At 43.6% G+C, this 14729-nt stretch overlaps 1 protein-coding gene across 5 annotated transcripts in view; it reads right to left on the bottom strand.

Annotated features, from left to right (window-relative positions):
• SAMD13 (sterile alpha motif domain containing 13) overlaps nucleotides 1-8868 on the bottom strand; it is a 126780-nt gene extending 117912 nt beyond the window's left edge. For 4 of the 5 annotated variants that reach the window (XM_077333190.1, XM_077333191.1, XM_077333189.1 and 1 more), the window contains exon 1: nucleotides 8771-8868. In XM_077333190.1, the coding sequence (XP_077189305.1) occupies nucleotides 8771-8843 (73 nt within the window). In that variant the 5' untranslated portion in view covers nucleotides 8844-8868. The remainder of the gene's footprint in view (nucleotides 1-8770) is intronic. The other variant, XM_077333192.1, reaches the window with a different exon arrangement.
• Nucleotides 8869-14729: the final 5861 nt, after the last annotated feature.

Raw genomic sequence — 14729 nt, forward strand, 5'->3', positions numbered from 1 at the left:
ATGGAGGGCTTGGGAACCACGCAAAAAAGCCCTTATGCTAGTCATCACGTGACACTTTAGATACACGTTGCATGAGCACAAAAACAAAATGTGACTAATTTAAACCAAGGCTCCCTCATAAAGCAGGGACTGAAACTCCTGTTTTGTAAACCATGGTTCAGCTTATCTGTTAGCCCTGTACCCTTTTGATAATAAACCTGTTTTGCGTTGAAGCTCGTTTATTTTTTTTTATTTGCCTCATAGGAAATCTACAGTAAGCAATTAATGCCCGAGACTAAATAAATTCCAACAGCAGATTTTTTTAATTTCCAAGGGGCAAATACTTTTCAATTACTGCTATGTCCTGAAGGAATTCTCTCCAGGCTCCTGGGACAGAACAAGTAGATTACTATGAATAAATACCAGCTCCAAAATATCTGAGGCAACCTGAGGAAGAGTTCCATGTGACTCACTCATAGTAAGTTCTAACAAAGCTGTGGTCTCATTTGCTCTGCGAGATAAAGAGTCACTGAAGACATCATGAGTAAATCTGTTTGTTTATGTTGGGCATGAACCTGGTGAATCACTGTCATACACTCCATCACATCCCCTTTGTACTCAGGCTTGCAAATCTCAAGGAAATAAATGGTGGACATTCCCAACCAACTCCAACTAGTTGTGATGTTCCAATATAGGTGCTGGGGCTAACTACAGTCAAGCAATGGTCTTGATTTCAAACAAACTGAGGACTGTTTTTGAGTTCCGAATAGAGCCTGAGAATTTGGCAAAATAAACACATAAATGAAATATGCAGGCTAAAATCCTAGGTACAATTAACTCTGAATCAAGTTCAGTGAAAATAAATCAGATTTTAGCCTTGCAAAAGTACATGATGTGCAGTGTGGTACAGCAGTTAGGGTGACATGAAAGCTCACTGGGACCATTTACGCACTGGAAGTTTCATGCCAGGCTGCAGGCTGGAGTTTTAATTGTGGCAGGTTGCCTCACCTCTTCCTGCACCCACACAGGGGAGCATTTGGCCCAGTGCGCCTCATCCGTCCCCAACTCCTGCACAGGAGCTGGGGCAGTGAAGTTCCCAGTGCATAAACGGTCTGGATGACCCTGGATCAGTCATTCCCTTTCACTCTAACATACCTAACAGGGATGTTGTTATGAGGATAAGAGGGAGAAGGAAAGAACAATGTTTTAAACTATTTTGGGTCCTCACTGCGGATACAGGGAATAAAATTAATTAAATACGTTCACAGCTAAATTGGAAGAGAAGGCAGCAGGCTATCCTTGCCCTTCTCCTCCTTATCCCTTCTGCTTCATTATGCTGCACTCCTCTGCTTTGGCTGAAATGACCAGGATTCCAACTGTGTTGCAGTTTCCCTCCACTCATACAAGTATCAGTCATTTGTAATGAGAACCAACCAATTTCTGCAAAACTGCTCTGCTTACTGACCAGGAGCGCTTATTCCCCAAAGGCCAACACGGTAAGCAACAGTAAACAGTGGCACAGACTGTGTCTTGTACTAACCCTGATCTTGTGTTTTAACAGGATCCCAACTTATTAATTTAACAGCTCCCCTCTTACCTGTAAGCTTACCTGTTACAGAGAAAAGTAGCTGGGAAATAGTCACCTACTAAATCTTTTCTTCTCAGCCATTGACCAGATTTTAACATTGGTAAAGCGGGACACCATTGACTGGGGGGGGGGGGGTTCTTGATTAAAATTTTGGTCTATATGGAGCAACAAAAAGTTTCATAGAATGCATAGAACGCAAAAATAGTATTGTAATATATATATTTTTAATTTCGACATAAGTACAATTTGCCAGGTACCCCCAGATGTCCCTCCAAAAGTGGGACAATCTGGTCACCTTATGATAGGGGTACAGGTGCTAGCAAGTAAAAAGGGCAGCATTTCAAATGGTTACAAGTTTCAGTTCATTAAAGGTACTCTCTTTCAAGGCTGCAAGGCCAGTTCAGTAGTCAGTATTTTCAGAGATGACATGAATCCTCAGAAATCCAAGGTTTTCATGTATTTAGGCAAGTCAGGACAGACATAATCAGTCCAAAGACTAATCTGGTTTATGTAAATGTTGTTCAGCTATATATAAGATAGGTTTGCTATTATAAGGTTTGTTCTGTATAAGATGGGTTTGCTATATATATAATGTAATGTAAAGGATGGGAGAGGAAGAAGATAATCTTTCTTTCATTTTTATACTGCCCTCCCTTACGGCCCTTGAGGTAGAATTACCTCATTGCCAATAGATTTGTTTAAAAATCTGGCCGGGTTTGGGTACCCTGACAGCTATATCTGTGCACAGTTTTCTCATTGGATTTAACATCATTTTTTTTTTTACTAGTTCATTATTATCTAAAAAACATATCCAAATTGAGTCCTGTTGACCCTTTCACTGTTCCACAAGAATCATAAACAACTGAGCTGAATTAGGTGTCTATTAGGTGGATTGTAAAATTTACTTTGGGTGATTATATAAAGCCTGTTGCATGCTGTAATACAACGGGCGCTAGCTCATGGTTTGGTGTGGGTTTTGTGCTTCACTTGGAAGCTGGCAACCCCAGAGGAGGTCTCTCTGTGCATAACAGTCCTGACCCAAGGCGGGTTCAAACACACCTAGGAAGTGTGGAATTCCAGAAAATGAACCTACACCTTTCTGGCAACCTGACCTCCTCTCTGCAATGTTTTCTTGACCTGAAATAGGACAGGAGCACTATGCGGCTGGTTGGGTGGCTGTGGAGGCATTATACCCTTTCCTGGCCTCACTTTCACAGAATATTTCCATCCCAGGAGTAGTTAGCATCCAGGTGTGGCCTGGAGATCTCCTGGAATTACTGCTCATCTCCAGACTATAAAGATTAACTCTTAAGGCAGAAATGGCTGCTCTGGAGGGTGGAGTCTGAGGTATTATACTCTTTTGAAGCTCCACTTCCAAACCTTGCTTTCACTGGCTTAGCTAGCACAGTCTGGCAATGTCTGCTCTTCTGAAGTCTGAAGCTGGCAACTGCAGTTCCTGTTGTCTGCAAAGCCAAATAATTGCCTAATAAAACTGGAAAACCTAGTTCCCCCCTTTCCTGCACCTTCCAGACTCGTGGGACCCTTGCTGGTATGTCTGTCTGCACCCAAAAATACAAACTGTTGTGGGTAAGGGCTGGCCAGAGCCCACAGGTAGGATACACCCGTGTTTCTCCACCCCAACCTCAGCCTGCAAGCCTCTACCATTGTCTCTACTATCCAGTTGTGGCCTCCCTGTCAGCCAACCATTAGGCAGAAGGGGAAAGCTCCCCCCCTCCCCGGCTCAAAAGGAACGCACATGCATGCCCACAGACTCCCCTGTGTTGCTTTTGGAAATGCGTCTCTTGCCTCAGTCAGGGCCTGTTAGAGGCTTCCTTCACAGCAGACCTGAAGGGAAGATGGATGGGCTGGAATCCTGAGCAAGAACAGCAGTTGGCCCTGAGTGGGGGAGGTTCCACCTATAGGAGGATTTGGAACCTTCAGCATTTTGTCAGGGTGTACGGTCATGAATTTATGTATATAGATTCTTTACAACTCACCCACAGCACTGCAATTTGTCAGAATGAGAGTTCAATATTTATGAAATGCAGAATAACCGAGGCTCCGTGGAACTCCACATAGACTCAGATGAGCTGACATAACAAGCGGACACGAGGGGCCATATTCACAGGGGCCCTGTCCAACTCTTTTCTGGAATGCTCCCATTAAATAATGGCTTATAGAAAGAACAGGTTAGACAAAGTCCAGTGGCACTTTATGTGGGCTAGTAGATTTTTTAGATTATTAAAATACAGGTGAGTGCTCTCATATTTGTTTAATCGTTACTTTATTTCTATATAAAACAGGAAACCAGTGGCATCTTTAAAATGACCAAACTTTGTTCCAGCATCAGCTTTTGTGAATCAGAGCTCACTTTCTTCAGATGCACTGGAGTGTAAACTCATTGGGCTTGATTCCACAAACAGGAAACTGGGGAGGGGGAATGCTAGAAGAAATGTCACGAAGTGGAATGACTGGAAGGGTGAGTGAATGTGGCCAGGAATGCTGATAGTTGGCTGAAGGTTGCTGGTCCATGCAGCTGCAGCACACTGAGAGTTGTTAGGACTTAGATGGTGTGGCTCCAGGGAGAAGGGCACTAGACATAGGGGCAACAAGGACCCAGTAATTAGGGTGTGATCTTAAGGAGTTGGGTGGTTTTGGACTGTAAGGACAGAAGTCCAGACCTGGGAATGAGAACTCTGGGAGTGAAGGGAACTATCCTGGGCCTGAGAATTGAAGGAACTTTCAGCGGGAGAAGGAGTATCTCTCCAACATGCAGTGTAATGATTAGTTGGACTGAGTTCTAGAGGAAGTGGGGCAGAGCCCCAACCATAACCAAGGCTACTACAGGTAAAAGTGCCAATGCTATTCCCCACTGACTCTACCCAGGGTGTAAACTGCACAGAGTTTTTATTCCAAGCCCAGGTCGATTCAGTCCCTGCCATCTACACAGAAGGCGATTTCCATTTTGATTTGGGGCGATTTTCCTTCTGCAGCAAGAAGGATTGATCCAGAGTGACCTACCTTTATTGTGCGATATTTTAGAGTGCTTTTAAACCTCAATATTTTAAGATTCGGATTGAGAAAGCAGGCTGTTTTGAATCTGGGCGATCCTCTGTGGTAGAGATGCCCTGACTGGTCAAAGGTGGCCATGTGACAAGCGTGCCTTAAAGGAGAAGCCCCTATTTTCTCTCAACTTCTGTCAGTCTTGGATTTTTTTCTCCCTCCTCTGCCTTCTTTGATCCTCTCCCCCCTCCTCTAAGAAAAGAAAGAGGCTCCCTGCTTGGCTCCTCTCCCCCCCTTCAAGAAAAGAAAGAAAGAGGCTTGGCTCCCCCCCCTTTCTGAACTACCCTAACCACATGCAGAACACTTTCCTGATGGGGGGGGGAGGAAGACCCGAGTTCAAATCGATCTGAATTCAACAGGATTGACAATGGAATAAAAAAAGTAAGTGCAGACTCTGTCCAGACCCCAGTCGCAACAATCTAACCCAAAGGACAATAAGTCCACTCAGCAAGGGTATGAGAAACTTCCAGCTAGTATTAAATAGAAAAAATGTAATACTGAGTGCCAGCATTTCCATCCAGACCAGCTATATCACGTGCTTTCCAAGCACATCCTAGAAGACTACTCTAATTTTTGCCAGATGAATAAGAGACCCATAGGAAATGTAAAAGAAAGAAGTCAGCATGTAACTTGGTTTTAGGCTATGATCTGTGACCATAACAAGCTGCTGTACAGTGAGTCAGACCACTGGTCTAAAATATTGCTTACTCTTACTAGCATTGACTCTCCAGGGTCTGAGGAAGACATATTTCACATTACATTTTACTTGAAGACTGAACCTGGGGCTTTCCATGCAGAAAAGTAAAAGTTCTACTACTGATTCACAACCCCATCCCCTCCTCACAATCAACAAGGCTTCTAAGTTGAAATGGAACAAAGAATCTTTGCATGTTGTTCCACAAAATACTGGTATACATTTTGCTAGAATTCCATATGGCTCCTCTGCAATCATATTTAACAATTATATAGTGTTTTACTTCACTTTTATTCTATTAATCACTCTTATACCCAACTCTGGGTTGGATTCTGCAGGTGACTTTCATTAGCAAAGACACCACTTGGTGGAAGGAGCCTTATGTGACACAAGAAGACCCTTGTATGGCACGGAAGGTTCCTTCAGTCTGAGCAAAGTTGCAGGTAGAACAGATTTGCTGGATTCAACCTCCTGGATGTAAGGTCAGTATTATTAGATTAGGCCTCATAGTGTAGATAGGGAATCAAGAATGTGAAAAAGCAGCTTTTCCAGGGTCACTCAGAAAGTAGAAGAAGAAGAGTTGGTTCTTATATGCCACTTTTCTCTACCTGAAGGAGTCTCAAAGTGGCTTCCCTTTCCTCTCCCCACAAAAGACACACTGTGAAGTGGGTGACGCTGAGAGAGCCCAGATATTACTGTTTGGTCAGAACAGCTTTATCAGTACCGTGGCGAGCCCAAGGTCACCAGCTGGCTGCATGTGGGGGAGTGCAGAATCGAACCCAGCTCACTAGATTAGAAGTCCACACTCCTAACCACTACACCAAACTGTGAGTAAAGTATAGCTGAAATGTGACCTGAGTCAGAGAATTCCACCTCTCAGCTCACTCTTTGCTATGACATCACATCAGCTCTGAAGTATATTGAATGTTTTTGAGATTGGTCTTAAGTGAATGTGATCTGCCAGGTTTTGAACCTGCCCAGCAAATGTATCTGTTCTGAAAGTTGTTTCTGTTGCTGCAAATTTCTTGGAGTAAGAAGAAGAAGAGTTGGTTCTTATATGCTGCTTTTCTCTACCCGAAGGAGGCTCAAAGCAGCCTTCCCTTTCCTCTCCCCACAACCTTGTGAGGTGGGTGAGGCTGAGAGAGCCCTGATATCACTGCTCAGTCAGAACAGTTTTATCAGTGCCGTGGCGAGCCCAAGGTCACCCAGCTGGCTGTATGTGGGGGAGCGTAAAATCGAACCCGGCATGCCAGATTAGAAGTCTGCACTCCTAACCACTACACCAAACTGTCTCTCCAGTAAACTTGAGTCTATGCAGGAAAAGAAAGGCATTTTGTACATGCTTGCATCATCTTAGGCTTGCTAACCTCAAGGTGGGGCTATGAATTCTCTCAGCATTACTGCTCATCTCCAAGTTAAAGAGATAATTTCCCCTGGAGGAAATGGTTGCTTTGGAGGGCAGGCCATATGGCCATGAATCCATGCTGTGGCATCCCATTCATCCATCCTTCTAAACTCTGCCCTCCCCAGGAACCATCCCTAAATCTCCAGGAATTTCCCAAGCTGATGTTGGCATCCTCTCTCCATCGGATTCCAAAAGTGAAGCCAGGCCTGGTTTTGAAAACAGGGCTCTGATGCTCAGGGGAAACCTGCTCCTCTAACATGCTACTCTTAACTGTAAGGGACAATATTGGGGCAGATGTATTATTATTTTTAATTAGATTTCTATTTCACCCACCCAAGATCAACTCAGGTGTAGCTGTCAGAACACACAACACATTCCTGCCTACCTGCGGAACTGCTTGGTTGTTTATGCCCCCTGCAGGGCTCTTTGCTCTGTGGGTATGAATAAAGTGGTAGTCCCGGGCCCTCACGACATTCGCCTGGCCCTGGCCCTGGCCCCAGCCTGGTGGAATGAGCTCCCGGAAGAGCTAAGGGCCCTGGTGGAGTTGTCAGCTTTCCTCAGGGCCTGTAAGATGGAGCTCTTCCACCAGACATATGGTTGAGGCCAGGGTGGGATCCTGACATTCGATCTAGGACTCCCTGTGTCCTTCTGATTGATCCCGTGTCTCACTCCCACTAGGAGAACAGCAGGATGGTTGTCCCCTGGCTGAACGAGGGGGAACAGATAGATAGCCTCCAGGGAGGGCGGTATAGAAATATAATAAATAAATAAATAAAATAGTTGTTTTTGCCTGCTGCCTTGGTATTAATAATATTTAATATTAAGGGGAATTATGGGGTTTTATTGCATTTTATTCTTTTATCCTTGTAAACTGCCATGGGCCCAGCCGGGATAGGAAGTATATAAATGCAAGAAATGAATAAATAAATTATTTGCTTGTTCTCTCCCAAGTGCCCAGGATTTAAATAAAGATCCCCCAAATTTGCTGCATCTGCTTTTATCTAGTGCCCCTATTTTGGGATTAACAGAACTCAGGTTTCTTGAACACATATCCTCTCATTCTTTCCATCCTGATGTTGCTCAGGTCCCCCCTTCAAGCAGTTCCCACAAGACGCTGGCTGTCCTATTTTCAATTTATTTTTCCCCTCTAACTGGTAATATGAGTGCACTTGGTCAGAATTCAGTGTCAAGTTCTGTGTTTTGATGTTACCCACTTGAACACTCTTGATTTGATTTGAACTTTGAAAAAGAGAGAAGTGGGGAAGGAAGGAGAGTTGGATCTGATCTTTTTGAGGGCAAGTCAACCTGGTGGATCAACAAGCTTTCTTCTTTATGAAACTGGCACTGAAACTGAGCAACTCAATTTCTTAAATTAAAAGAAACCTATGTAGAAATAACTCAGCACCCTAGAGAGCTGTCCTAAATCCCCAAAGTGATTTTAACTGAGAAACGGCAATGCTTTTAATGTCCCTGCAAGTGTCAGAATTATGTCCGGATGAGAAGGGGAGGGGGAGCTTCCCACACACCATGCAAGGCAAACTTTTATCAAAATGCAGCATTCAGAAGAAACCTGAAATGAACAAGACATACCCTAACGCTGTTCCCTCTGCAATGACTTCAGGGGGCATATCGAATAAAAAACACAATCCAAGAAAATTTCTCACACCAGACCTGCACTTTTCTGCTTGACTAAGTTAAGCTTCTCTGCATGGAAGAACGGAAACAGCTGGTATTAAAATAGATGGAAGAGAAATCACTACGTGCTTTCACTGCCCTCGAGTGTGCAGTACTCGTCTCTGAACGTATTTCTTTATCCGTTTGGGGGACTCGTCGTTAGCACAGCGCCAAATCTCGCTTTTCCAGTTTTGGATGGGCTACATTTCCTTAAACACACTCCAGTGTAAAACATGCCTTTTGAAAGCAGCTGCTTCAGGGAAGTGCTCACCATTAACTGGGTCAGGAACAAAGAATTTGGGAAGAAATAATTAAAACGAAAGGAGGGAACCCATTCTAAACGGAGCGCATAGCAGAGCTCACTTACCTTTTTTCATACATATATATACATATATAGCCAGCAAAAGACTGCCTTCCTCCCAGCACAGCAGCAGCCACATGCAGAGTTCCAACTAGAACACGGTGTGGCCAATCAGAAACAAGCTGTCATGGAAGGAGGCATGCTGGGAATCGAAGTCCACAACTCAAAAATAGACGAAGGAAGGGGGGGGGGAGATGCATGTGTGTCTTTTTTAGATACCACCGCGAAGATTCTGGATTAACCAGATACACGCTGTGAATTGAAATCCTGAGCACCCTTCCTTGGGTATCAGCTCCATACAAATCAATGTCAGTGACTCCCAAAGAAATACACCAGATAATGCACTTTCAATGCACTTTAGAAGTAGATTTTCCTGTTCTGCACAGGGAAATCCAGCTACTAAAGCATATTGAAATTGCATTAGCCAATGTGTGCAGAATGGGATCTGGATGGTGGTCAAAATGTTATTCAGCAACATAGCAAAAGCACAAAATTGTAAAGGTTTGTGTTGATATTAATGCAGACCGAGGATGGAATGGGGGAAATGAAAGCAAACTTTCTGCTTGGTAGGTGCTTAACACAGCGGTCCCCAACCCCCGGTCTGGGGACTGGTACCGGTCTGTGGATCAGTTGGCACTGGGCCGCGGCTCTTCCTCCTCCTCCTCCTCCCCGGCTGCTGCCTCGGGCTGCCCTGCCACTCTGCCACTGGCTCACCTTTGGTGCTCTCCAGCGGCCACCATGGCTGGGGCTCCTCCTCAGCATGGCACTGCACAGCTGCTGCTGGCAGCGGCCCCCCAGGCAGCGGGTAGTCAGGGGCACCAACGGGAAAGCAAGTGGAGCAGGGGCTCAGGTGGTGCCAATGTCCCTCAGCAAAAGACTACCCCCCCCAACCAGGCCTCAGTAAAATTGTCAAGTGTTGACCGGTCCCCGGTGATAAAAGGGTTGGGGACTACTGCCTTAACACATTTCTCCCAAAGTCTTTCATCTTTTCAGCATCAAGAAGTGAAAGCTGTACTCAAGTTAAATCATTTTGAACATTGTCTGAAGATTTAGAGAGAACATGTGCTAGCTGGTTTGTTGGAATGAGAACCTCACAGGGATTTTGTTAAACACATAAAATAGGGGATCTTCAAGTATTTCAAAGGCTGCCATGTAGAGGATGGAGCAGAGTTGTTCTCTCTTGCCCCATAGGGACGGACCAGAACTAATGGGATGAAATTAATTCAAAAGAAATTCTGTCTAAACATCTGGCAGAAGTTCCTGACACTTAGAGTGGTTTCTCAGTGGAATAAGCTTCCTCAGGAGGTGGTGGGTTCTCCATCTTTGGAAATTTTTAACAGAGGCTGGATAGCCGTCTGACGGAGAGGCTGATTCTGTGAAGGTTCAAGGGGGTAGCAGGTTACAGTGGATGAGCGATAGGATTATGGGTGTCCTGAATAGTGCAGGGGGTTGGACTAAATGGCCCAGGAGGTCCCTTCCAACTCTATTATTCTATGGTTCTATAGGTAAGACACCAAGCATTATATGAATTTCAATCCCCTCCCCAAATTTCTATTTTTCCTGAATACCCCCTCTCAATAACTTCAAAATGTTTAGAAGTTTTTACTGTTACCAAGTGTGGCACCCACACTATGATCCAGAAAACGGTGTTGCCAGCTGGGCATCTATCTGTTTGGACATTTCCAACTTGAAAGCCCCTGATTGGGGGACAAGGAGGACAGGTAAAGTGTGAGCCTCTCTGAGGTGTGGGTCTCTTGCCAAGGATGGAACATGGAAATAAAAGGCCGATCCTCACTAAACAGCCCCACCCTTCTCTGCCACCTCCATGCTCTCATTCCAGCTCCAGGGTAGCTGCCAGGAGGAAAACAAGTTGGCCACAAAGAAGAGAGTCAAATGATCACTGATGCCACGGCAGCCACATGGGAAAATAACAAGCTGGACAAAGTGAGATATTCTTCATTTTATTCACCTTTCTTCATGACCAACTGGCATGAGCAGCCTTTAGCAACATTTTTACCATTGAGAAATCCCTGGAATATTCTTCAGAGTTCGAGAAACCCCAGAAGTGGTGCAATCATGCAGAATATGGTTGGGAAGCATAGCTGTGTACATGCCCCTCCCAGGCTCCTCCCCTTCTACCCAGCTTTAAACCTTGTTTATCTTAAAGGTGCCATTAGACTCAGACTGTATCCTATTGCAGCTGAAAAAGTGTTTGTGTGGATATGAAAGCTTATACTCGGAATTAAACATTGTTGGTCTTAAAGATGCCTCTGGAATTGAACTTTGTTCTGTTGCTTCATACCAGCATGGTGATCCACCTAAATCTCAGTTTATACTGTGCTTCCTCGAGACCAGCCTTTCTCAACTTTTTTCAGTGATGAAAACTCCCGAAACACTCTTCAGACTTTGAGAAACCTCTGTCACTTAAGTGTTGAAGGAGTTCGGGTTCTTCTTCCTATAGATTTCAGACTTTTATCACTCACCAATCTGTTATGCTTAGGAGTTTAAAAGTGAATCACTACCACCCCTCCAATCAGGCAGGCCTCTGTACTGCTATATATGTTTCCAGTTTGAAATTGCTTTTCCTAAAGAAGCCAACAGGAGTTTCATTTATTTATTTAAAACGTTGCTACCCTATCCTTTGTTCCAATAGAGTGCCTAACAAGAAAACATCAGTTAAAAGCCACAAAGATAATATACAAACAAAACACAGAGCAACTAAAACAAACAAGCAAATAAGAATCTTACTGGTATGGGAGTTACTCCCACACACTTTCTTTTCCTGATAGTAGCTCAGCCTAGAAAGGCAAAAGGCCTCGGGTAATATCGGTTGTTCTTTCTAACCCTCCTTGATTAGCTATTATGGTGGATAGTCACTAATAGAACTATCCTTTACTAATTTGTCTTTCTCATTATTGTTAGACCTAAAATCTTCATGCGAAAGCTGAAATAACAAATGTTTCAATAATCCAAAATAAGTCAGGCAAGAAAACTTTTGGATTAAGCAAAAACAAGTTTAAATAGATCAAAACAGAACAGCAAACATGGGTGAAACAGATCTCTGCCCTCCCAGGGCTGGAGAAAGTTTTAATATTTTGCACTTCCATACTTTTGCAGTATCCATCATTAATTGGCTAAATACTTAGAATGATATTGGGTTAGTCAGATACTAGATCCATTGCTTGGATTCTGCTCTGACAGGTCAATAAAACTCTCACTTCCAAAATCATTTGCATGGGAATTGCCCTTGGAGGGGCACATTTCTTACCTCCAGTTGGTAAAAGTTACAATGTGAAACAACATTGATTCGTGTTCCTAGAAACCAACGGCCTTCGTTGGATTACTGACACTGGATTGCATGAGGCATGCAGTGTACATGCTGTCTCCACTTGTTCACAATGGCATCTCCTGACCCTCTGTGTGAACTATGGTAACTTTGGTCAGTCTGGGCCAGAATACATTCTGGTTATGATTCAGTTTAACAACTATACAAAACAGTGACAATTAGTATTCTTACTAACTATGGATCTAGTGGGAAGTAATCCCACAATTTCTACAAGGCTAGCTTTATTCAAGTACCTTCTCTGAGATCCATCATTATAAAACAACAATCCTAATGTTATCAGCCCTCAATGAAGCATGTCACACACACACCTATTTTTTTCTCAATGGTAGAACTGATTCCTCATTTGCATGCATATTCTGCCCACATTTTCCCACTGGCAACATGGGTATCAGGATAAGAAAAAAGAACTGTGGTAATGACACTTTCAGAGGTGGTTTGCCAGTTTTCCAAGCAAGACCACAGTCATGCATACATCTGGAGGCGTCTAACATAGGTTCAAGGCGGTAAGGAAAGATCTTAAGAATGTTGATTTGAGTAGTATTTAAATTGGATGTACATCTCTAGACAGCTGTATGCGGGATAGCAGAATTCAGGACAAATGGCTGAAAGATTCTATGGCAACGATATCCAACCAGGAGCCTAAGTTGCATGGAATCTCTGAAGCAATATGATCACGGTGTTTTGATATAAATTGTGAATTGTAATTAAACAGGTTGAAAATATTGATCCGGCATGGATCTTCATGTTCAGTCACCCAAACATGTGTCATTTTTGTCAATTCCCCCTTCTGTTGCATATCCTGCCTCACTCCCCTAGTTGCTGAAGGTCCTCTGAACCCTTGCACCAAAATTTCAAGGGATACAGTGGGAAGCTGTGAAAGCTCATGGATTCAACCCTCTTTCTCTTAGGGATTCAGAAACAAACTGGAAACGATAGCATCTTTGCAGCTGCCATAAGGATGCCATCATCATTTTAAAGTGACTTAAAAATGTCACGATGGCCTGGAGAGGGCTCTCAGGACATTTTAAATGCCCTGAGCCTCCGGGGAGGGCGGTATAGAAGTATGATAAATAAATAAATAAATAAATAAATAAATAAATAAATAAATAAATAAATAAAACATATTAAAACTAGCAAGAAAGCCCATTGCAAGCAGGAATGCAATGGCCACTAGGACCCAGGGGACACTGGGAGATGCAGATCTTTGTCTCTCTCGCTGTGTGCCTCACAGCAGAAGGCATAGCAGGTAATTAGAGCTGGTTTGTAGGAGGGAAGGAGGGCTGGTTTGTAGTTTGGGGCAACTCTCTCTCTCTGTCTCTCTCTCACTCCGTTGCAGCAGGGGCGGCTTCTGTCAGCAACTTGGGGCAGCTCTCTCTGCCTCCCTTGCAGCAGGAGCGATAGGAAGGAATGAGGGCTCATGTTCGGTCTGGCAGAACTGTGTGTGTCTCTCTCTGTCTCTGGCGCGTCTGAGAGGAATGTGGCTAGCATCCAGGGAGGGAGGGCAGGAGCTGTAGGGACAGGGCCAATCAGGATGCAGCCAGCGTTCCTGGCTGCACCGATTGGCCCTATCCCAACTCGGACAGCCGGACACGTTCCACCTCCCAGGATGTTTCACAAATATATAGAGGAGCCATGGATAAGGATGGTGACAGTGTCCCTTGTGGTAGGTATAGAAGTAATCTGCCTGATAGTAAGGTCAAAAAGGCTAAATTTCATATGAGCTGCATGAAGCCCAATTCTTTAGTCATGGGTACAATCACACCAGCAGTGTGTAAAGGCAAAAAAGGCAAGAAAGGACTAGTAATATAAACAAGTATACTGTTTGGAAAAAACACCATGACCACTGCATCCCAATCCATAACTTGAAAAGGATTTTGAGAAACTATAATCTTTTAGAGGAATGACAGGTATAATGGAAGAAGGCGTTAAATGTAGGAATGGGTACACAAACACGGAAAAGAGTGCGTCTAGAAAAACAATTAAGCACAAGCAATGGAAACAGGTGGTGGATGTTCCATTCAATGTTCAGGCAAGGCATGTAAAATAATATAATTCATTTCACAAAGCAGACAAAAAATGAACTGTTTCATTTGTGCCCAAAAATATTTGACAGCCTAGCTGTTACAGGAATAGGCAGTCCTTGATCTTCTGTGGTCCCAAGCTGTCGCATTGTGTCGGAAAACAAATTAGTCACCATTGGAGGTCTCCTAATATGGGCAAGGTAGGCTTCCTGTAATACATGCTAGCAAACAATTTTAGCCCTTCTTTTTACATAAATTGAAGTTTTTTTTTAAATTTACATTCCTTATCTCTCTCAAATACTCAAAGCAGCTTACATGGTGCAAAACAATGTAAGTAGCTAGCAGGAGAGATCTAATAATCAATGCAAGAGAACGAAGATTACAAAAAACAGAAATATAAAACAATCAGCCAAGTCAAATGAAGCAGAAAATAAAATTACAAAAGGAAAGTTCTGATTTGGATCCATTCGGTATACCATGCAGGAAAGTACTGCAGGAAAATGCATACAATAAGATAGCGTACACAATGGCACAGAATGCAGCCCTGTTTGCTTTATAAAAGTGCCTTCTCAAATTATTGCTATATGATTGCCTTCGT

This window comes from Paroedura picta, chromosome 4 (genome assembly GCF_049243985.1).
Source record: "Paroedura picta isolate Pp20150507F chromosome 4, Ppicta_v3.0, whole genome shotgun sequence".
Classification (NCBI taxonomy): domain Eukaryota; kingdom Metazoa; phylum Chordata; class Lepidosauria; order Squamata; family Gekkonidae; genus Paroedura; species Paroedura picta.